Source organism: Anarrhichthys ocellatus, unplaced genomic scaffold (genome assembly GCF_004355925.1).
Source record: "Anarrhichthys ocellatus isolate YVR2014 unplaced genomic scaffold, GSC_Weel_1.0 scaffold11, whole genome shotgun sequence".
Classification (NCBI taxonomy): Eukaryota; Metazoa; Chordata; class Actinopteri; order Perciformes; family Anarhichadidae; genus Anarrhichthys; species Anarrhichthys ocellatus.
Genome location: NW_022280041.1, coordinates 5855813 through 5879641, shown reverse-complemented (window position 1 = coordinate 5879641; position 23829 = coordinate 5855813). Strand labels below are relative to the sequence as shown.

Genomic DNA, 23829 nt, shown 5'->3' with positions numbered 1-23829 from the left:
CCCCCCCCCCCCCCCCCCCCACCAGGAGGAGTAAATTCCCAAAAAGCTAAGATTGGACCGCCTGCCTGAGCTCAGACTTGCACAGAGCTTTCTACTTAGTATCAAAATGAACCGGACAGCTTGTATCTCCTGTATTATTGTGGAGGACACACACACACACACACCAGCCTCAAATGCTCTAATCACACTACAAAATGTGCTCATCAGTTGTTTTCGTCATATGTAGTTTTTGCCATGAGCGGGTGCAGAAGACTATCTCTGGTTGTGGATCCAGCTTTGGCCAAAGTGGTCCAGTTAGTTTGCATTCGGTCCATTGTGGACCGGTTTATTATGAGGTACAATAGATGAGATGTACAACATTAAAAGCATTTATACTTTATACTTACTGTATGCACTGTACTGTATGTATGTGTTTTATGTGCACAAATTTGCATTAAACGTTTTTCTAAGGTTCAAAGAGATAACAGAACTTTACTCTGGTTTACTCCTTCATTTTATATGTAAGGTCTTTTGTGTTTATTGAAGTCCATATAAGTGCCAGCTTTCATTACTTTAAATGTTTGCTGTACAACATTCAGAGAGTTTATATAGCATCAAACAACAGCTTGTAATATAAAGATATAACGAAGTAATGTCTACCTGAGCAGAGAATTAAGTCACTTGTCCTTTGTTTGTGTTGTAATCTGAGTTTCTCTCTGCTTTGTTGACATAGCCGACCTGCCGGCCTGCCTTTTAGTTAGTGCACCCCCCTTTCCCCCCCAGGTAAGACTCTGTTAGCACTGTCGCCATTGTTTGCAGACGCTGTGGCAAACTGTAAATGCAAATTGGTGCTAAATGCTAAAGCTTTGTGTAACGGTAGAGAAGAAGTGGAGAAGAATCCGTTTGCTAACATAAGCTAACATTAGCCACATATGCTACTGGTCATAACAGACCAGGGGAGTCCAAACTTTTTTCAAAGAGGGCCAGATTTGATAATGTGAAAATGCCCAAGGGCCAACAGTCCCTGCTGACATTATTTTAAACAATACAAGTAGCCTTGTAGATAAAACGGGGATGAATTTATATCATTGTATAAAGAGAGTGACATGAGAAGATCAATCTCATGTCTGTAAGTTAAACCAGCTATGATCACTATTTTAAAGTGATTAGTGACTCGTCTAAAACATTTTAAAAAGGAATAACTTCAATAGAATCATTCTATACACTGTAGCTTCTTTACATTCTATTAGAATGTACAGAAGCTACATTCTGATACAATGTAACTTCTTTACATTCTATTAGAATGTAAAGAAGTTACATTGTTGCCTTTTCTTTTCTTTTCTTCCCACAAGAACGTAATTTTGTCAGGTTGAATGAATGAAAAATGTCACTTTACTTCCTGACATTGTTATTTTACCGCAGGGGTGTCCAAACTTTTTTCAAAGAGGGCCAGATTTGATAATGTAAAAATTGCTTCACTTTTGTAGCACGGTCGCTCTCTGATAGCTTGTTGTAGCATTAGCATGTTTGGTCTCGTAGTGTCTCTTTACATTATATTCCTTAAACAAGGCAACAGTCTCATGACTAATTAGGCAGACACAGTTGTTTCGGTGTTCGGTGAAAAAAATATTGCGATCTCCACCTCTCCTGGAAGCGGCGGCCCTCGTTATCGACTTTCCTTTTTTTACCTGCCGTAGCCATGACAGGTCAAGGGTCAGAGCCAATTTCAAACAGCCAGACAGTTACAGAGTGGTGCTGCCACCATGAGGTAAAAAGAGGAATTGCATGTTGAATTTGTATGATTTATTCATTCCGTTTTGACTGTGCTGGCGGGCCATAAATAACGCATTTTAAGACAGAAGGTGCGGGACATATAAAATCTGCCCGCGGGCCGGACTTTGGACATGCCTGTAACAGACCAAAAAAGACTCAAGCAGCAAAAGAGGGGAAAGATTAAGCATGTTGCACTGCAGAAACTAGTACGCAGTACAAAATACATGCAACTTGCATATACTACAGTATAGTGAAGTGGGACTATCAAATGGAAAACAAGAAATCAGTTTTTCCTTATGTTTGTGTTCTATGTTACACTGGATTTATTTGAATGAATCATCCAGCAGCACCACACAGATACAATCCATTTAAACTGATACAATATATTTAAACTGCTTTTTTGGACCTTTTTAAAACTGTACAGTGGTCACATTTACTTGCAAACGTTACTGTGTTACAGATAGATAGTGCAGTTATAGAGATATTTTCAACCATTATGAGCAAGATGAAATTAGAAATCTGTAAAATTCTCCTGGAAATTAGATCCTGTAGTTACATTTTACAATGTAGTGGGATTGTTATACCGCAGATGTGGGTACATTACTTCAAGACAATAGCGGCGCATGAGCAGTTTATCTGTAGATTAGTCTGGCTCCTGGATTAGTAGTCTGGATTACTTCCACTTTAATGAATGAAAAAATGTACGGAGATAATTAAACACAATTATAGTGGACCCCAGCAAGAGGATTTCATGATATTGAAACGAACAAGGGTTAATGACTATTTACATTGTCCTGTGAGAGAAACACACCTACCCTGTCTGTAATTCTGAACGAAAACTGTCAAGGCAACAATCACAACCTTTCAAAAGGGAGTCAGAAAGCAATGAATATAAACCCATAACCAAAAGACTGATTCACTTTTTTAGAAGCATGCATTTTAACTGCACACTGGAGGCATCGGTGGTAAAACAAACCTTTCACAGCGACTTTCATTTGCCCTTCCATTTCTGTAACCGCAGAGATAATTAACGTCTGTCTTCAGTGACAGATGTGATGGATCGGGCAAAGATGCAAATTTGTAGCTTGAAAATGCACCGGCCGCCTGTCAGGTTACTGAGGAGCAGATGGGTCAAATGTCTAATCAGGCCAGAACTGAGTTAAGCCGCACTGACGGCAACTAGTGGCACTAATAAAGATGAAGTGAGGGGGGGGGGGGGCTTGTGTGTTAGTGCCTCACCGTTTCTGCACTTTTTAGGTGGCAAAAGGCAATATGGAGAGACAAAGAAAATGGCAAAATGCTGCAGGGGAGGGAGCAGTTTGAGTTCTGTGCAGTGTGGCTTTGATGCATAAATATTCTTGAAAGAAAGATTGGGAACAAAGAGGGCGGAAGAGAGAAGGGGAGCAAGAGAATAAATGCACATAATATGGTATAGATTAGGGCGCTTGAGATGGGGGTGGACGGAGATCTGCCTCCTTGCTGAGATGTAAATGGGGGAGGGGGTCTCCAACTGGTCAGAGAAACCCCTCCTGCAGGGCTCCATTGTCTTCAACCCAGGGCTATGAATAGAAAGCTGATTACAGATTACAGAGCAGTCAGCATTTTGTATTGTGTTGCAATGGTGCCTAAGTGTTTCACAGTTTTTCAGTGAGCTGTTTTTTTCCTGCCTTTTAGGGCTAATCTGCAGCCTGGAAGTGTCTTCCTCTCTTCTCCAGCAAAACCTCCGCCGTCCGTCTCAAAATGACTCTATTATTAAAAGCTTTTAAACGGAGCAGTGTGTTGGCTGACGACCAAATCCGGTGCCTCGTTGCCAGGGAAACACATACCCTCAGCACTCCTTTTTTTTTTTTTTTTTTCTCCCTCGTTCCCCAGAGGCTCATATTTCAAAACTGTCAGCGATCTCATGCAGCTCACACTGCTGCCTTTCAGCTAAAAGCTTTTTGTGCTGCCAGTGGAGCAGAGTGGAGAGGAAAAGGAGAGCGGATGGGAGTGGTTAGAGGAGAGGGAGGGAAAATGAAGTCCTCCCCTCGCCGTTGCCAAGGCAACTTGATGTCACGGTGACATCACGCACCACTAAAAGCTTTTAACCGGATTCCTCTCCCGCCTTAGGCCCCATTTTGAGTCCTCTTTCAGCTAGGCTAGGGGGAAGGGCACAGGCAGGACGGTGTGTGTGCCTGCATGCATGTATTACTCCCTCGCTGCAGATCCAACACGGCTCTTAGCACAGTAAAAGGCTTTCAAATACAACCACTAAAGATCCTGTTTCTGCAAACAGGCCAAGAGACACCATTTTGAAAAATGGCAGCAGAGGACGGTTTCAGCTACCTAATGGCGGGTCACAGTGACAAACACCGGCGGGCCCCGAACTGGACCGACGGGGAAATGAAAGCCCTCCTGTACGTGTGGGAGGAACACCACCCCGAACTGAAAATGAGCAAGAGGAACGCCAAGGTTTACGAGAAGATGGCCCAGAGGTTTTACCAGCTGACCGGAGAGCAGCGCTTCAAAGAGGAGATCAAGATGAAAATCACCAACATGTCATTTCAATACAGGCAAGTTCCCGGATCCAAATGGCCAATCAGAGGTATGACAACAAACTCCAGCTGTTGCATGACTTTAAATATCTGTTTTTTTTTGTTTTTTTTATCCAACAGGCGACTGAAAGCCGTAGTTTGTGAAAGTGGGGAGACACCGGACTGGCCGTATTTCAAGGCCATTGAGAAGATCCTCTCCAAGCCACTAGAGAACGGGCGTGTGACTTCTTTGGAGTTTCAGGCCTCCGGTGCAGGTCCCTCCACTTCCTCCCAGTCTACAGACAACCTGCTGCCCAAGTGCGAGGAGGCGGTGCTGGGATTCCTGCCAGAGTACACAGGCTCCTCAGATGAGATGGAGATAAAACAAGAGCTGGACTCTTTGAGCTCTGACAGCGAGACACACACGCAGGACTCCAGGTAACAGGAACTAGTGATGTATATTTTTGAAGAAGAGAAAAACAAAAAGCAACAGTAAAACAAAATGGCAAAAGCTCAAGGTTAGCTTTCAGCCATATCTTGTCGTCTTTCTGAGCCGATAAGAGAGAAAGAGATTTATATGATATTGTCATATGAGATAATATCATATCATAAACTCACAAGTAAACGTGTCATTAGGAACAACTTGTGGAGCTGCACCGTAGAGAGCGGAGCAACGTAACTACAGCAAGAAGTGAAGTTGAGAAAAAGGGGATCGAAGTTTTCTCTTTAGTATTTTACAACAAACAAACAACAATAACCATTGCAAGACAAACTTCAGGGAACATGAGCGGAGAACACATGATTTAGAAAACATTCAATACAAATTAAACATGATGTATTCCCTCTTCTTTGCCCTGAACTGAATATAATTATTTACAAGTTCATGAATATGTGATTTAAAAACAGCTTAACCACAGCAAGTCATGAGTTCTCCAAGTGTAGAAAGCTAATCTGCTAAGCTAGGCTAGTTACCTTTTTAGCAGGAGTAGTTTAGCTGTTTTTTTATCCTTAATGATGGGATTTTGCTGCTGCCTTATTTACGTGGGATAACAAACTAAATTACTATGATGTTAGTTTTTCCAAATTGATATGTTTCAATTACAGGAAACAGCTGGGGGAGTAAATGTAGCTTCAACAGAGGCTAGCTGTGTTTATCATCAGATTTGGCTCTCTTATTGCAATTTCAAATTTTACACATGGTTTTCTTTGAACGTACACATATATGACGTAACAAGGTGGGAACAGTCGGTACATTTGTCTTTAACCAAGTCTGACTTAGAATGATTATCTTCAGCTAGCTTGAGCTTTGCGGCCTCTAGTGGTAGCTAGTTGACTGTTTGGTTTGGTGTTTAGCAATGTTTTAGCAGCTGATGTGGTAAAACATTTACTTTGGGTCTGGTCTTAACTAAATTTTGACTTAGTTCCTGTTTACATCGATGCTAATTTAATTAGTTTATTCTGTATTTTTCAAGTACTTTTGGTACTCAGGTTCAACGATTTCTTGGTTTTGGAGAGAGTTGCTGATGTTAACAACCTGTTCTAGATCGAAGGACTAACAATGAGCTCTTTGCACCTAGAGGTGATCTCTTACCACGAGACCCTGTCTGCTCTAAAAGGCCCATTCTCTGTTCTCCAGCTCCCACCCTACTTCAGCCAGGAAAAGACATGCCAACAAGCAGCTGTCCATAAAGAGGAAGAAACTGCGGGTGATGCAGGCCATGTTACAGCAACAGAGGAAGTCGAGCCGGGCCATAGAGGAGACGTGCCGGGAGGTCCGTCGAGCCATGCAACAACAGAACCTCCTGCAGGTGCAGTGTCTGCAGCTGCAGGAACGTATGATGAACCTTCTCGAGAAGATGATCCAACCTCCCTCCGCCACGTCAGCATCATGGGGTCAAAGTGGGATCAAAGAACCAGTGAAACCATGAAGCGTTAGGGTGGCCGGGGAGAGATCATGGTCTTGCCTCACTTATAGCCTCGTTGAAGCAAGAAAAATAATAACATTTATTTTGGGTTTCAGTTCAACACAGAACATTTTAAAGGTTTATCATTTTGCGTATGTCAAAGTATAGCTCTTATCAGTGCAGAGTTACAAAAAATGTACTGTCATCATTTCTGAAAGTGTCCTCAGCCTGCATATCATAAGTGGAATGGTCCATGTTAATAACCATAATGACATATGCTGGCATTTAAACATTTAATGTATGTTAAGCCCCTATGTGGGCTTTTATTGTAGGGATAGCTGTATCAGATCTCCTGTCGTGATAATTTGTCAAGTATCCTATTAAAATCACTGTGGGAACAACAGCGTTGCAAAAAAAAAAAAACTTATCTTGTTACTTTTTCACTGTGCCAGGATAATTACAAGTTGAATAACGTTAATGCCAAAACAGGACAATTTGTAGTATTAAGAACCAGAAGTTGAGGCAATAATGAAGGGATTGGAAATGTTGTCAACAAATGACAACATGACCGGCTGCAGCCCACAGACATGTCTATTTTGTGAATCTTATTTAGCTGCAATAAATAAAAAATCATACAATTTTTGAGTCCACTGACTCATTTTTATATTTCATATCCAGCAAATTCAGATTATGCGTCACTGTGATCACACAGACGGGCTCTCTGCCTGTCTGTGTGATCACAGTGACGCATAATTGGACTGCCACTAGTGCCACTAATTGGACTGACTTAGGACAAACAAATGACATGCAGTTTAATCAAGGACGGCATTGTGCTTTTAGGCTTAGATAAAGGCCTGTAGGCCAAATGGAGACGGAAACAGAAACGCTTTTTTCTGAGATTTCAATGCTAGAATATGCAAAGATGTCCTGTTCATATGTGTATTTCTGCTGAATAAAACAACACACCGTCTACCCTTATTTATTGTCTTTCATTTTTACTGCAGATTAGTTATTGACATGCAAATATACACAGAAGGCAAGGCCTGATAGAGCCGAAATGTTAAAGTCTCTGCCTTTCAGCCTATTTTAAGAGGATTTGGAGAAACTGGGGATTAAGTTAGTTTCCTCGCACACTACACCAACTCCATGGAAGTCTCTGCTCCATGAAAAAGGAAAATGCAATACTGTTTGTTCAAGATGTGAAGCAAATATTGCTACCTGTGATGTTGCTGTTTCAAAAAACATAGGAAATAAACAATTCCTTCATGACAAATAGCATCAGGCCATTTATCAGTAATCACAATGCGATATCTTTTATCAAACCCTCTCTCTTGCAAATGTGTGGGCTGCTGCACATGTGTAATAAAGCCATGTCACAGTGCAACCGTTGCCGCCCTTTGACCACAGAGGTATTGTTCACAGACAAACCACAGTCAATGCTGCTCCTGTGTGGAAGAGGCAGCAGGGCGGGAGAACCACATGCACAGTGATTGGGAGATACTGCAGTAACAGCAAAATCATATAGGTAAGACTAATAATGTGAGTGTTTTTAATTTATATTGAGAACTTATCAACATTGAATGTTTGTGTGCATTTTAAAATGTGACATATTTCCGGGATGATAACAGAGCTTACACTTTGGCTAAATCACACTATTTCCATATTTAAGTGGCGTTATTTAGTAAAAAAAACAACCTAAATGCTTGTTAAAGGAGATTTATTTGCAAAATGAAGACTGTCAGCAGTCATCACCATCAGCCAATAGCGTCACTCCAAAGGTTTGAATATTGAACGTGACACACGTGGTGATTGGCCAGAGAGGGAGGTCACGTGTTCCAGAGACGTTACGCTGTCATGGTTACAATGAAAGACGCTTTGTGTTCTCCGCCTCGAGCGAATGGAGGGCGGCGGTGCTCGCGCGCGTTGCCATATGGAATACTGAATCACGGCAGGGGAAAAAAAATAAAAAATGGACGTTTAAAGTGAAAATGTCAACTTTTAAGGCGTTAAGCAGCGTTAAACCCGAGGCAGCGTTTGTGGATCTTTTCACTCCCGCAAAAAGGTAATTAAAAAGTTAGTCCTCACGCAGCCTCATTGTGTCGATAGTTTCGGATTTGGCGTTAAATGCGAGCGTAACGTCATGTTTTTTTTTATTATAATTGATACAAAATAAAAACAAAAACACAAGGCTCCATGTTTAACTTGTCCGGTCAGCAGAGTAGTGGAACATTTATAAACAGTGGTTGACCGAAACCAAAGAGGCTGGCTCTCATCTAAATGTTGCTGTGAGTAGAGAGCCAGCTGGCACTCTGTTTTAGGGGAGTGGGTGGAGGGGGCTAGGCCAGCTGTGTGTGCTTTATCTCTGACAGATAATTGCTTAAAAAAGATTGATATCAGTTTTTTATTCGGTTTATATTTTACTTTAGTATATTTGTATGTATGATTTTTAACCAAATTGTCTCAACAAGAATTATTATTTAAGTGTATATTTTAAATTTCAACTGCACATATTTATTATATGTGTAATCTAGAGAAAGGTTTAGCTACAATTTAGATGATTTTTTTTTGATAGTTTAAGTTAGTTTTTGCACAAATTGGGTCTTTAGCTCGTTACAGCCTCTCAAAAGTAAAGATTGTCTTTATGTTGTGTCAAATGGCTGTAGACTAAATATCTTTGTTGTTTGGACATGATATTGGGAAACTGTGATGGGTGTTATTTTTACAATTTGACAAGACTCAATTCAATGCCAAGGAATTTGACACATGTCTCTGTTGAGAGCAACTGAATTATTGTCTGACCCTGTGTGATAATACTTCTGTTCTTTTTTTTTTTTTTTTGTGGGTATAATTTCATGTACGGCAAACAAACTGCTTTTAAAGTGTCATCCTGTTTTTTCCCCACTTTGTTTTGTAGGATGACAACAACACAATAGTGCTTCAGTTCCAACTCGCCGGATCTCACAGCACCCTACAACAAAGATGAGGATACAGGGACAGCCCGAGGGCGCGAGGAGGCGTCTGGATTTAAGCGCGGTCGGTGAGCTGAGGGGCGTGGAGGTCACCCGCGGTCGGGCCGGGTATGGCTTCACTATTTCGGGACAGAGGCCGTGCCTGTTGAGCGGCATCCTGGAGGGAAGCCCCGCGGACCTGGTGGGACTCAAACAGGGGGATCACATAATGGCCATCAATGGGAACGATGTGTCCACCGCTCTGCATGAGACCGTGGTGCAGCTGATTGGCAGCTGCACGGGGCCCTTGCAGTTGGTGGTGCTTGCTGCGAGCCGAATCATGGGGAACCCCATTCTCAATGACGCAAAGTTTGGGATCGGCCCGAAAAGTGGTGTTTTCCAAAAGGCAGGTGTTCTCCGCACCATCTCGCACGATTCGAGTAACTCCTCCTTTCACTGGAGTCCTGCCAGCGGGGCCAAACTGAGGCCGGTGTCCGAGCCCGATATGTCGCAATGGTTGCAGTGGGGTGGGCAACAGTGGAACTCTCTAGCTGAGCAGCGAGAGGAGGGAACTCCCAGAGCGGGGGACACGGACTCTGTGTTTACGGACACAGATGAAGCTAAACCAGATTGGAGTATGTTAAACATGACCTTGGTGGTGGGCTACCTGAGCTCCACAGAGCTGATTTTAAACACCACCGAATCGGAGGAGGACTGTTTGAAAGCCATCCGGGAGCGAATACGGTTGCTGGGAATGGAGCAGAACACCCATAGTCTGGTGATGATGAAGATCATGTTCGACTGCATCCGACTCTGTGATGACGCCGGAGCTGTTTTGGCGGCGTTGCCCGCCGAGAACCTGGTTTTAGGGGCCGTGTGTGCTGAAGACCCCCGTTTTTTATGCCTGGTCACTACAGCGCATATAATCAACGGCCGCGTGCCCGAGGACGGGCCTCTGCGGGCCTCCTGCCACGTGTTCTTCATCGACCCAGAGCTAGGAAATCATGACGACCACATTGGCATTGCCGGACGCTTTGGCTTCGACTGCACTCCCGATCCAGATACCTTGGGCTGCCTGGAATTCCCTCACACTCCGCCAGATGTTCTTCACTTCGTCACAGTGCTGTACAGTGACATGGGGGAGGCCGTGGAGAGGCTTCGAGTCAAACTGGACATGGAGACTCAGCAGCAAGCCAAGGAGATCGGCAGCGCCGGCAAACAAGGCAGCGCCAGCAGCAATGGGGACAGTGGGATTGGGAATGCGTCGCCCCCCGAGGAGAGAGCGGACAGGGATTTCCCTTCTGCCATCCGAAACCACCCTGGAGCCCACCTCCCCAGCTGTCCATGGGATTATCCCCGGGCTGAAGACCTCACCCCAATAAACCTCTCCAAGAACGGGCAAAAACTGAATCCCGAGAACAGTGCCGGCACACATTCCCTTTCGGAGTCCCTACCCGGACCCGATTCTCTTCATAGCTTTTACGGAGGTCCTCCACCCAGGCTCGAGTTCCAGTTCAAGCCCCCACCACCTCCCCTGCCGCTGAGCAAAAAAGCAAACTTCTTTGGAGACCCTCTCAGAGGGAGCCAAAGGTGGTTCTCAAAGCCAAAGTGGTCTAAAGCCCTGAGCGGTAACCCTGAGCCTCCGGTGACCAGCAGCTGGTCCTCCAGCCCCGGCCTGAGCACCGGCACAAGTAACCTGCCGCCCCCCATGAACCAGATCCCCTCAGACAGGTACTGCTCAGCAGAGGTCATGATGCTCCCTCCCAGACAGGAATGGACCAGAAGGTTTCTTGAGCAGAGAGAGAAACAGCGGAAAGGTGACGGTACCAAAAATGTAAGTAAGACAAAAAAATAAATACGTTTTAAAGCTGAAGTCTGCAATTTTTGGGTGTTTTATTTTACTTTTTAGAAGCCTGAAGAGTTTCAAATTCATTCACATTTTGATTATAAAGAAGGTAAAAACATTTTACCCGTGGCTATTTACCTTAAATCAAAACTTGATTTGTGTGTACTTTTTCTAGATATCACAGGATTTGGAGCGCTTGTTTCTGCTCTCATATCTTTGCATATTTTGTTTTTTCTAGCCACGTGTTAATGAGAAATCCTTACACGGTGACATTTTAGAGCTCCACTGGCAGCTGGGTCACACCAAGACATCTGTTTCTGTACTTCATTCATGTTCAACACGGCGACACAGGAAGTATTAAATGGTCAGACGGAGTTGACTTTCCAGACACTGAGGGGGTGTTAGCGAGCCTGTTTTTTGGCGGCACCTATACAACGAAATACAACACACCTTTTTCAGCAGTCAATTGGTGCTGAGTGTGAATTGAACTCAAGAAAGCACCTGTTTTAAGTCAATGATGTCATTGTTATAAACATGCAGAGAGAGAGAGAGAGGGATTTTTAATGTAACTGTCCTTTCTGCCCACAAGATGGCTCTGTGCATCCATAGAGTCCCGGAAATGAGGCTCCCCGAGGAAATCCATGATGTGTACGCAGTATCTCAGAGTTTATTTAACTTTGTCAGCCAAGGGGATACATGCAATTAGTCATTAGACATGTATGCAACCATGCTAAACAGCTACAAATCTAAATTCAGGTCATTTTTTGCCCAGTTAACAGTGACGTATTTACTCCAGTTTCCTTTAAATTCCTCTTCTGTGTTACTCAACTTGCAGGTGATCGTTTCCTTTTCTTTAACCTCTTCAGCTGTTAGTTTCCAGATGTTGACAGATGTTTGTTTAACGTCCAGCCAATTCCTTGGCATTTGTTTTGATGTGGCCGTGCGTGTTATTGTATACAGATGTTTATCTCCTTCCCGATCTATATTCTTCTTCTCATTTATGCCATTTATTGGCGTTTTTATGCCTTATTCAAGCAAAGCCTTTTAGCTGTGTTTATGAAGCAGATTGTGTCCTGCATTAGTTCTGAAAGGAGACGATCTTCCACAGGAAGCCGGGCAAATTGCAGGGTAGAGCCCGCATGTCATGCAGCGGTAATTATCTGCCATTCTTAAACTCTCCTTCAAACATTAGAGTCCGCCTCGCCAATCATAAGAATAGGGGCGATGGGCGAAACTGCTTTATCTTCTCTTAAGTGACAATAGGCAGAAAACTATGTTCTGTCTGATCTATATTATGGTAGACTGTGAAGTCAGTGCTGTATCGTTACTTTTGAAACAGCGTTGTAGTAGTTCAGGTAATAAATAACATGACATGTAAATGCAGAAGCTCTGTAGGAAATCTGAGGTTTCTAGCTTTGGTAATTCATCCAGACCAGTACTGACAATACAATTTAATTTAATGAAGTTGATTTTAATTGAATTTCCTTTTATTCATAATGAAGTACAAGGATAAGTGTGAATATGCTGTCTATGGTCTTTGCTCATCTGTTACTCCTTTTATTGTCACAGGGCTCCAGGTTTTGGGGTCTGGGTGTTGCTCGGGCCTCCAAACGCCGCTCCTCCAAACGCATGAGCTTGGCACGATCACTGGACGACCTAGAGGTAGGCAACACGTTTTTATTTATTTTTCTTTTATTTTCCTCAGAGGTTTATCTTCTGTATTTTATTTATTTTTCTTCATCGTATTTGAATCGGAACATTCATATATTCAAAGCTTTTAATATGATTCATTGTTTGTCTTCCACAAAAAATCATCAGCGTGTTTTCAAGTGGTCTGCTCTATTAATGTGGACGTTCAGTTGACCCCCCCTCTTTCTCATGCTGCTCCACTTTCAGCTCTTTTTCAACCTTTCATTTCCGCCACCTTGAACTCTGCGTTCGCTGCTAAACTTGTGGCACGGGGCGGCTCACAAAGTGGTCTTTGTGTGCGCACCAGAGGCGCGGTCCTGTTTGTTTGGCCTTCGCTAATGAGCACTGCTGCGCGACCCAATATGTCGTGCTCACATTCTCTCGTGTTAATGTCGCTGAGGAACTCTCTCTCTCTCTCTCTCTCTCTCTCTCGCTCGCATGCAGGCATTACTCATCATGCACACTGATTCATACTCGCACACAAAAAACAAAACACGCGCACACCGGAGCCATCCTACATGTCATAGCTGCTCTAAAAAGCACATGAACAACAAACCAAATGCCAAACGCTCACGGACCACACATTGTACTCAGAGAGTACACTTCTCTACCTTACACTTGTTATGTGGAACTATTTTTCACTGAACAAAATAGCAGCGGCTGGACCAAAAGCAGGTTGCTTTCACACTTGGTAGTAATTGTGTTGAGTTCTTCGTTACGCAATGTGTGTACAAACCTTAGACTTCACACACCTACTCTATCAGGAGCTGCTATGACACCAACGGGGAGAAACGGAGTCTATTGTGTTTGTCTCGTATCAGTCATGTCAAAAAAAAACACTGGCCTCTCGCATGCAAGCATCATGGGTAACGTGACGTTATCAAGCGCCGACATGTTGGCTGCTGAATGAAGACAGCTGAGTTTGGCTAGTGCTCCTTGGTGTGGGACATATCCCCATGTTTCTCTTGATGACAAACAGAAGAATGTTGATGTTTAATTGTCTGAAAAAGCCACTTTTTAAAAAACCTGAATAGGAAATCCATTTCCATTGTAACAGTGGAACACAGGCTGTGCAAACAGAGTTGTCTGCTGTTTGCTTTGCACAGAGCCGTATCGACATGGAGTTGTTGGAGGGAAGAGAGGTAGACGTTCAATTTCCCCACATGACAAACAGCTTGGATCAGGGTCCCTGCAGTTTGATTCTCAAAGAGTCATAACCAACATATGTCCTCACCTGGACATGTTTCTGTTGGAAGTGCGTACTGGTGGGCACCGTGTAACGATATAATGGCAACAGTATTTCTAAATTTGATCGGCTTCAGTTCTGTGCTGCAATGCCGGCAGACAAACACGCAGATTGTCGCACTAATCTGATTAGCTGATATCTGGAGATGATATCACTCTACTTCCTGTGAGATAGCATCCAAGAAATCAGAGAATCTGTTCTCGTGGTTCATCCGGCTCAATAAGAGTTCAGACTGCATCTAATCATCAAGAACAGTCATTTTTACCAAGGGCAGTTTTCCGTCATGGTAGGCACCATAGGGGATGTTTTTTACGGTCACCAAAGATCCGGTTAGATCCTCACACTTGCCCCCGGGGCTCTTGTTTCAAAGGCTGAGCTTCACCCTGGGTTCATGGTCAAGAGATCCGATGGTGGCAAACCAAAAGCACTCCAATGACATTACCAAGTGTGTCGTTACAAAGACTTACACATGTAGTTGGTGGTTTTACTTGGGCAACAGATCTTGTAAACTTCTCTCTGAAGAGCCTTTGCATCAGACAGGAGACGGCTGAGCTGCTGACCTCAAGTGACTCCTTGCTTCTACATATTCAGCGTGGGAGTACGACCTCGAGGGGTTGAAGTGGTCTCTTTATGGTCTCCCTAACTTGTGTATTGTTGGGAAGGATTATCTGAGGGACTGTCCTCATGGCACAGAGGGTTTATTGACGTGTGTGATGCACGCTGGGCTTTCGTAGTCTGATCCCCTTATGTTGGGGCATGTTTAAGCATGTGCTGCTTTGTACCTGCTGGTCTTGCATCCAGGTGGAGTGGAGCTCTGCTGCAAATCGGCCCCCCACATCCCAACACAGCCACTACAAGCCAACTTCTTCCTCCTGCACGTGAGCACATCTTTCGTCAAAGCACGTTGTTTCTATTCAGGCATAGGTGCCTGCTGGGAAAGAAATTTGGGGAACCTCTTCCTGCTCCGTGAGTGTGAAGTTTCTCCTCTCCTCTTAGGTGTGGAGACATTAGCGGCTCTTGTTTGCACGCCTGCGGGTAATGGATCTATCTTGTGGGCGTAGCAGGAACCAAGGGAAGGCATGAAGACAGAGAGGGAAAGAGGAGGGAGGGATAGAGAGAGAGAGAGAGAGAGAGAGAGAGAGAGGGAGGGAGCCGGCAGCAGAGGAAGAGAGAGAGGGAGCTTTTGAACTCCCAGTAGCTGTCAGGATTTTTTCGGCTCTCCTCCCCCGTTTAGCTATCTGTCTCCCTCTCTGCACCCGCAAACACCGTCCTCTCGCACTCACACACACACACGCGCCGCCGGAGCACCAGCGGATGGACGGGTTTACACGCAGCAGGCGTGCGGAGCAGCGCTGAGGGGACAAGCCAGCGGAACGCGCGCGCCCAGCGACATACATGGAGCAAACTTTGACCCTCGGCTCTGTAAGTCTTTGCCAGGAAATCCCGGAGTCTTTATTATTATTTCATTTTTTTTTTGTCTGTCTCCGCTTCTTCTCCTCCTCTTGTTGTCTTTACCGGTGCCATCCCCATCCACCCCCTGCGTCTCCGTCTTTGGGCTCTTTGTAGCCCCCTTTTTTTTTTTGGAGCGGCGTACAGTGGTTAGCTTGTGCGGTCTGTCAGAGGAATGTTTTCACCAGAGCCAGCTGAACTCTCATGTGCTGCATGACACACACACGCACACACACTGCGTGGCTCTATACAGCAAAAAAAGCGTCTATATCAGGACGCGCGCTGACTTTAAATTAGACCGCCGCACTAAAAAGGTTTTTTTGTGAAGTGACCCGAGATTGTACTCGCAAACTGCACACCAAGGGTCGCTTACTGGATGGAGTGTGCTCTGTTGCGCTCGCCCTGAGGAGTGACTCGGTTTGCCATCACTCCGTGGCATTAAGGAGAAGTTAGATCCAGTGCGCGAGGGAGATCAGAGGTCATGTGGAACTAAATTCTCCTGCGTTGTGTTTTGTTTAGGTGATCGTGTAATAGCCGCAGTTTAGTTTGAACTTGAAATGGTTGCCTGTGGTGTTCGCCTTGCCTCTCTCTCTGCCCCTGTGCAGGCATGTCCCCGCTCTGATTCACTCATCTCAATCAGATCATCTTCTGGTGCTGCATGACTACTGCATGATCCTGGGGTTGCTCATATATGTTTCAACCAAATAAGTAGAATCATCATTATTATTAATATTCTAGGAAGCTGCTACATTTAGATGCCGTACTTTGTGGTGTGAATTCTTTGTCGTTGATGTGGGTGTAATGATTTGAGAAGATGAGCAGGAATATGTGCGTTCCTGCAGGATTAGCTGTAGAGAGGCACGGAGAACACGACACACGTTTATCTGGCTGATATCACACGGCCGGCTCTGGAGTGTGGGTGGACAGTTGCGCTCAGCAAAAGTGTCCTCAGGCTACCAGTATAGAATTCATATAGAATTCCTCTAAATGTCTCCGGTATGATTCCTTCTCTTCCTCTCTTCTCCCACAAGAGTTAAAAGAGGTAAAAACAACAGTATGTTAATGCAACAAAACTTAGAATAGAAGTTATTTAACAGTCCAGCTGCTCGGTGTATGAATATGCAAACAGCCAATGACCAGATGTGGCTGTGGTTGCTGAGTTTGCCGTTTGACCCCAAAAACCGTGACCACGGAAAAATACCCAGCCGCCTCTCCATCTCTGGACGGAGACGCTATGACATCATCTGTCGAAATTCAGGATTAAGATGTATACACAGCATTTCGTCATCCCGTGCTGATTGGCTATAGGGGGAAAAAGAGTGATACGCAACCAATGGGGTTGATTCACTGTTTATCTTCCTCAATCGTACTATTATTATGTCTCTGCTCCACTGAAGGGGAATCTGCTGCCAAGGGTGTGGAGGTTGCTCAACAAGGAACGGCCTCAGAAGTGCCAAAGTCTTGTATCACCTCCCTGGAAACAGTTTGGACATGTCTGGGAAGCGGCGGGCCGCTCACTCGTCCTGCTCAACTCTTTGCCCTCACACCTGTAGCTCAGGCGACGCTTCAAGTCTTTGTAGACGTTGAGCAAGACGGCTCGTCTTGTTTGAACAGGAGAGGATTGCGCCGAGGCTCGGAAAGTGAAGGCGCAGGTCGCCGCAGAATTAGGCCAAAGCCTGGTCTACTTCTTACTGTGGAGGTCATGAATATGGAATTGTCGAGGCGGCCATGTTACTCTCCCCGTGATACCGTGAGGGATCGGCTTGGCGCTCTAATTCGGAAGTCTAAACACCAACATTTCCCTCGTGATTTATTCCTACAGCATATTCATCAACATCAAGAAATATGATCTGTCTGTTTATGTAGCTTGGTTATTGCATGACCTCACTGCTTTGAGTGGAGTAGACTGACACACATTGTTCATGTGTTGACCTTCCCCATGTGTCCTGGTATTTCTAAAGGCAGTAGATAAAGGGAAAAAAAAAACGGTTGCCTTGAAATGCAAATCATGCAGCGCTATGCGAGTGTCATATTATGAAATATTTGTTTCAGCAAAAGGTGACCAGCACATGTAGCACATATGATAAGAGTTTTTAAAGGAAAGATGCAGATGCCGTATACATTGTGTGAAGAGAAAGTGTCACAAGTGTCACTTTTTTTAACATGCACTTGTCGCCGTGCCAAATACCCACAGAGACAAAATGCCATCATATAGCGCTCAGCCTAAAGGGATAAACTGTTTTCCTGTCTCCCTCAATAAGCTCAGGTTCCCTGCATGACCAAAAAGATTAACAGTGGGGTGTAAGGTCAGCGGGACTTACACAGGAAGCGAACAATCATGGAAGTCCTTTGTCATCGGCAACATTGCAGCCTCGTGCACTTCCAGGAGGCTGATATTCATTTATATCTCGGCCTTGTCGGCACACAACGAATGTACCCGAGCGCCCAGACTTTGTTCAAAACACCGTGTACCACGCTTTCGTGTAAAAAAACTCACAGGACTAATTACAAGTGTCGGGTTTCAGGATGGAAAGTCCATTTCTGGTGTTTTTTATGGAGGAGAAAGAGAGCAGCAATAGGGTGTGGTGGTATCTCATGTGGTTTAGCCACCCCGAGCCCTCCAGGCTCATGTGAGCGCAGCCCTTTCTCTATGGTGGTAAACTGAGATGGGAGGGGTCGTGGTCACTGGTTCCACTGGTTCCACTGGTTTCCCTCTCTGACGTTATTCTATTTTTGTTTAGCTGTGCCTTGTAAATTTAAATTGTATTGTATTTGTTAGCAGCATTCCCTCCAACCTAGCATTCCTTTTTTTTTTTGCTACTCCAACGATAACGCCATGTTTTCCACGCATGCTTTCAGGCTTCTTGAAGCCACGGGCAGCGGGGCCGGTGATGAGAGCTGTCCAGGTTCAGGCAGAGTTTACAGAATTTACATTGTCGTCACAAGTTGGGAAAGACACATTCTGATAGCGGTTTGCACTTTGTGAGAAGTAGAGCAGCCGCGGGGGGAAAAAGGTAAACATCTCCATCCAGAGGAATGCTGGTACTCCCTGTCAGCAACAAGTGGTGAAGACACACACACACACACACACACCGGCACCGCTGAACAAATCATAGTAATGCCACTTTAATCCGGACAAGAGCAGAGCTGTACCCATCTGCCGTGGCTAAAGTTGGGGAAGATTTAGCGCTGATGAGGGGGATTAAGAGATGAAACGCATTGTGGCGATGGCCTCTGTTTGCATGCAAATCACTCGTGTCTTTTAACGGCATTGAGAACAACCCATTTGTTGGCTGGGGGGATTACACTTAAAAGTCTGGAGTGTTTATGGCCCGGGGGCCGAGGGCCAGACATGTATCCACCCAGCATCATTGTCAGGTTTGAGTCAAGATCTTAGAAACCTCTCTTTCACTAGATTTGTGTTTTTGAATTAAACTCGGAAACAACTTAAGTGTTTGCTTCCCACTCACGTCAGCTTCTGGAATATGGTCACATCTGTTCGCATGGATAGCATGACAAGATTTTACATCTGAATTTGTACACTGTGGGGGAAAACAAATCTTAACGTTTGAATGTAAATCTGAGCCTTACATTTTTTTAAGTTTGGCAATAACGCTGCCTTCTACTGTCCCCTTGTTTTCAGTAAAAATCACGTGAAGTTATTTCCCAGTATATGTGACACTAAATTCGATCATAATTTAAGTGAAGTTAAATTACACCGCTGGCATAATTTCAGAGGCTCTCGTGTCAAAAATAGGATTTCCCTACGGAGCGTGACCGTGAGTCACATTCTGTTGTCTGAAGGGACTCAAAATCACTGCCCTTGATCTGTGGACATAACACACATAGGAAATCTAAAGGGACGCTAATTATGCTCGTGTTGTTTACCATTCCTGACCGCCTTGTATCGCACAAGCATGCTGACCTCATTGGATCCTTGCTAATGTGATTGTGTGACAGATTTGCTGCGACAAACAAGATTTCCCCCACAGTAAGAACACCGGATCCTCCTTAACCTCCGAAAATTAAACACCCGGTTGTCTGACCGTGCTATCTCCGCTCAGATACTGTCGGGGGGGGGGGGGGGGTTCATAATTCTCTAAATCGGTCTCTCTCTCTCTCTTTCACCCTCACACACTCCTTGCTTGGTTGGGAATGAAATGTCTCCTCCATCTTATCAGTCACCGCACCCTCGCCCCCTTTCTGCCTCAAAAAGGAAGTTGCCGCCATGCGAGGCGCTCTCTTGATGTTATTGTCAGGGAATAGTTTGTCGTCTGCCGCAGATAGCAGGCTGAGATTATTTTCCCGTCTGCGCTACAGATTGCCTGGTGGAGAACTTGACATTCAATTAGTTAGCTCTTGTGATGAGCGGTGCTGTCGCTGTCGCTGTAGAGCCTGTCCAGAAAGGCTTTTAACGAATTGATTAAAAGTCAAGTGGAGGCTCGGAGCTCGTGTGGAACCTCTTTACTTTGCGGCAGCCGACACTTCAGTGAGCGACCCTTTGGTTTGAAGAGTTCCAGCGTGCTTTGCTCTTCATCATGTGCGCGTAGATGTGCTCGCCTGGCTGCAGTGGACGCTCTGCCTCAGGGAGGTCAAAGGGCAAATGTGCAGGGCTTGAAGTAGACAGTTGGCTCCAGTGTGTTTGAAGCATACGGAGGCCTTTTCCCATTAATTCTTCTCTTTAAGGTTAAGATGTCATTTGTGATCATCAACACAACCGTGCACATATGACTAACATCCAATTTCCAAAGTGATAGACCACGTGAAAATCCAATGAAACAGGACACGAAAACCTTGCCGTTAATAAACACCGCATCTCCTCCATTATTCACGGCAAAATTGGGACGAAGGAATGCTGGCTCATGTGCCACCATTGCTTCAAGAATAAGAGTTCGTCCAACAAAACAGTCGGCGTGCTGATTGTAGAGATTTGCCAGAAATGTGGAGGCGCAGTGCTGCAGCGAAGGCAATGAGTGGAGCCAGAATTGGTTGTTTTTGCCGGCACATCAGATAAATTGCTCGAGGAATAAACACCAACAGACATTGTTAAAGTTGGGGGAGCGGGAGCGGCGCTCCGTGACAGCGGCTGACGAAGCTCCGAGTTCAACTCGTGGGCGAGCAAACTTTTTATTTTGATTCGGCAAAATTCATCTGGTTTCCATTTTATACTGACTAAAGAGAGAGAGTGCCCCCGACTGGAAACAGAAGAGGGGGGGGGCCACTGTGGTTTGGAAAATGTGTTTTTGTTTGTGTGTGTGTGTGTGTGTGTGTGTGTGTGTGTGTGTGTGTGTGTGTGAGAGAGAGTGAGAGAGTGAGAGGAACAAGAAGGGGGAGGTTAATTCATGTGATTCCTTCATGCCACTGTGGCAGAGGAGGCTGTATGTATTGTCGGGCGCGTTGCCATGGCAACAGCTGCGGCGTAAGGAAATCGTTCTTTCCTCCTTCTCACCCCCCCTTCCGCCTCTTCTTCTTCTTCTTCTCTCTGTCTGTCCAGTACCATGTCAGAGTTCTTTCCCTCCCTCCCTCCCTCTCTTCCTCTCTCTCGCTCTCTGACTTGTACAGACATGGTTTGCGGAGTTTTGGGTGGGGAATGCTCAGGTATGCGTTCACACACACACACACACACACACACACACATACACACATACGCACACACACAATCTGTCTGTGTGCTGCTGGTGTTGCAGACTGTGGAACAATGAGTCTCAAGAAGAGACTTTCCTTCAAGAGGACTTGGAACTTCAACACTGTAAGTAAACTGTGGTTTGCCCAGCGAGCCTCCTCTTCCTCCTCCGTACGAAGAGACTCCTTTTGTTCAGTCAGCTGCTTTTCTCATTAATCTCCCTCGTTGTTGCTCGCCTCTCTACCACTCAGAACAGCTGTCTGAAGCGGTGGGGACTCGCGGTTGTTTGTTTGCGGGATGCTAGAATCAGCCTTGACTTGTGTAAAAGTTTAGAAGAGGCTTTTTGTTTTTTTTATCTGACTGTGGAGTGTGGAGCAAGGTACATCTCAACCCAGTTTGTGAGGGAAGGAACATGCTGAAACAAGCCCAAAAGGTAATAGAAATCCCTTTTTAAAAGATCAGAAATAGTGTTAATGGGGGACATTTGTGTAAATGTGGCCTATCCTTGATTTAACACCGGTGAAAGTGTGCTTGTGTCGCGGGTGGCTCACTTCAGAGATCACACATGAATCTGTCTTGGAGGGATCATCTACGTTCCTTCAGCATGTGGCGTCCCGGGATGCCAGACTGTGTGGCGTGGGGGCCGTACCTCAGTAAAGCTGGGAGAGTATTTTCCAACCGGAGAGCCAGAGCCAGATCCGGCTCCGTCGCTGTGACTTGAATTGGTTTGTCCATTTGGTTGATAACAACCTAACGTGGACCGCTTTCAGGAGGGGACTCCAGCGGTGAAATGGGATCTCTGCGGGTCTGTCGCACCGCAGAGCCACCCATGGTGGACCAGCTCGTCACCAGAGGCGTCAACAGAGGAAGGTGGACGAGAGGTGACGGTGTGCCTCATTGCAGGGGATTCGTGGGCAAAGGAAGTAATAACGAGTGGTGTGTGTGTGTGGTCTCACCGCTGCAGCCTCCTACACACAAACACCAGCCACGGTGCATTTGACAGCCCGACCTGGTCGACTTTTAAAAGTGTGATGCTTCACCATTATGTCCTTGATTAAGTAATTGATTAGTTGATCTAACAGCAATGTGTTTATCATTTAGGTTGTTTATCAAGCAAAACAGCCAAATATTTCCAGATTTTCAGTTTTCTACTTTTGGAAACTGAATGTTTTTGGGGTTTTTGACCATTGGGAACATGCATTCTGTCATTTTATTGTTTATCTATTATTTGAAAAAATAAATAAATAAATCATGAGCAAATGAATCAACAATTGAAATAATCATTTTTGAACTAAATCTAAAACAATGATGTGTAATCTAACAAACTGTGTGGCGTTATTGCCAAAAGCTTCTATCGTGGTATTTCTATATCACAGTAACTGTCAATTCAATCAACTGCCACACATGTTAAAAACAATAGATTCAAAACAATCAAACTAAAATCCGGCCAAAATGGAGTACGGCTTTAAGAGAACAATAACTTCATAACAATGACTTCAAGTGTTACAATAGAAAAACAACTTTTCCTGCATTATGTGACTGACAGACATTTGAACCGTTCGTCCTCATCTGGAAACCGCCTCCTTCACTTTCTCCATGTCTGCCCCAATCGTGTTACCGGTTTAAGGCATTTGGATTCGCAACATCACACGAAAAAATCCCCTGATCACGCGAGAATCACCACAGCGGTGGAACTGGTGTTGCCAAATCTTTACCAGTGGACTCATTTTTAGCGGTATGACAACCCTATGTCACAGACTGGTTACAGGATTCTGCAACATTTCCATTCATTTAGACGCCTCTCAGCCTGCACACCAAACCTATACATTCATATTTGTCATCGACATATTTCTCCTCTGACACGAAGCATGCTTTAAACGATGAGATATTGCATAAACCCAGAGGCTATTCATGATGATTAAACTCTCCCACTCATATTACATGTCTGTGAATAAGAGGAAGTGGATATCTATCATATTCGTCACCATAGAAGTCAAATTTTTTCCAAAGAATGGAGAGCAGGAAATACACCAAATCATAATATTCCACCTGGAGACCTTTTTGTTCAAAACCAAAGTTTATGTCACGTCGTGTGATGTCTGTCTGGTTCTTTTCAAATGAACCACGGCTCAATCTATGTATTTAAGGTTTGAGGTCTCGCTGTTTTTAGACCCAAAAGGGACGGACAGATGGAGTGGGTGTTCTCTCTGTTCTGTTTGGGCTTCATGTTGGTCCACCATGATTACTGTACACATGCTAGCCACCACAGAAGGGATGGGGGGGCTGGCTTTTGGTTGTTGACTATAGCGAGGTTGGACTCAGCAGCAGCAGAGTTGTAAAGAGGCTGTGACAGACAATTAGTGGTCTGTGTCTGATAGAGCTTTTACATGTGGTCGCTCCCAAAAATGGAACAGAGCGTCACGTCGGGACGCATGACCGTGGTTGCGTTCCCCCGGCCTTCAGACGACCAGTAGCCTCAACGAATATGTCCGAGCTTGTTCTTCTGGTGGATTGATTGAGCTGAAAGCAAACCAATCACATTCACTTTAGTTCATTTCCATTGTCCTGTTTTATTGCAGCTTTTTACAGTCCAGTATTATGCAACTCCACTAAAGTACAAACTGTATGTACTGCTCACACCGAGGCACCAGCCTGGCAATGGGAGCCTTGTTTAGACGTATTATCAGCCTCGGATATGTTCACACTTTGAAGTGGCAGCTCAGAAGACACTCTTCTGGAAATAGTCTCCCCTTTTCAGATGAATCCTCCAACGCGCCGTTTTTTTTTTTTGTTTGTTTTGTTCTCGTGTTCTTGGACCAAACCCGAAGATGCGCCTCTCATATCCTCCCCTGCATTTAA

The 23829-nt window shown here is 44.8% G+C and overlaps 2 protein-coding genes across 3 annotated transcripts in view; both read left to right on the top strand.

Moving 5' to 3' along the window:
• Positions 1-3856: 3856 nt before the first annotated feature.
• On the top strand, positions 3857-6840 carry msantd1 (Myb/SANT-like DNA-binding domain containing 1). Its single transcript, XM_031851438.1, has 3 exons — positions 3857-4304; positions 4407-4703; positions 5902-6840. Exons 1-3 carry the CDS (start codon positions 4051-4053, stop codon positions 6191-6193), a joined length of 843 nt encoding a protein of 280 aa, XP_031707298.1. The 5' UTR covers positions 3857-4050; the 3' UTR covers positions 6194-6840.
• Positions 6841-7643: 803 nt separating this feature from the next.
• rgs12a (regulator of G protein signaling 12a) overlaps positions 7644-23829 on the top strand; it is a 32394-nt gene continuing 16208 nt past the window's right edge. The window contains exons 1-3 of one of the 2 annotated variants that reach the window (XM_031850822.1): positions 7644-7708; positions 9084-10951; positions 12533-12625. In XM_031850822.1, the coding sequence (XP_031706682.1) occupies positions 9149-10951; positions 12533-12625 (1896 nt within the window). In that variant the 5' untranslated portion in view covers positions 7644-7708; positions 9084-9148. Of the gene's footprint in view, positions 7709-8066; positions 8232-9083; positions 10952-12532; positions 12626-23829 lie in introns of those variants that run through there. The other variant, XM_031850821.1, reaches the window with a different exon arrangement.

Bases quoted from the DNA above. Each gene is read 5' to 3' on its own strand.
- msantd1 (XM_031851438.1), top strand. From the start codon at position 4,051: ATGGCAGCAGAGGACGGTTTCAGCTACCTAATGGCGGGTCACAGTGAC. The intron at 4,305-4,406 runs GCAAGTTCCCGG...TTTATCCAACAG, and splicing joins AACATGTCATTTCAATACAG to GCGACTGAAAGCCGTAGTTT. The intron at 4,704-5,901 runs GTAACAGGAACT...TCTGTTCTCCAG, and splicing joins ACACACACGCAGGACTCCAG to CTCCCACCCTACTTCAGCCA.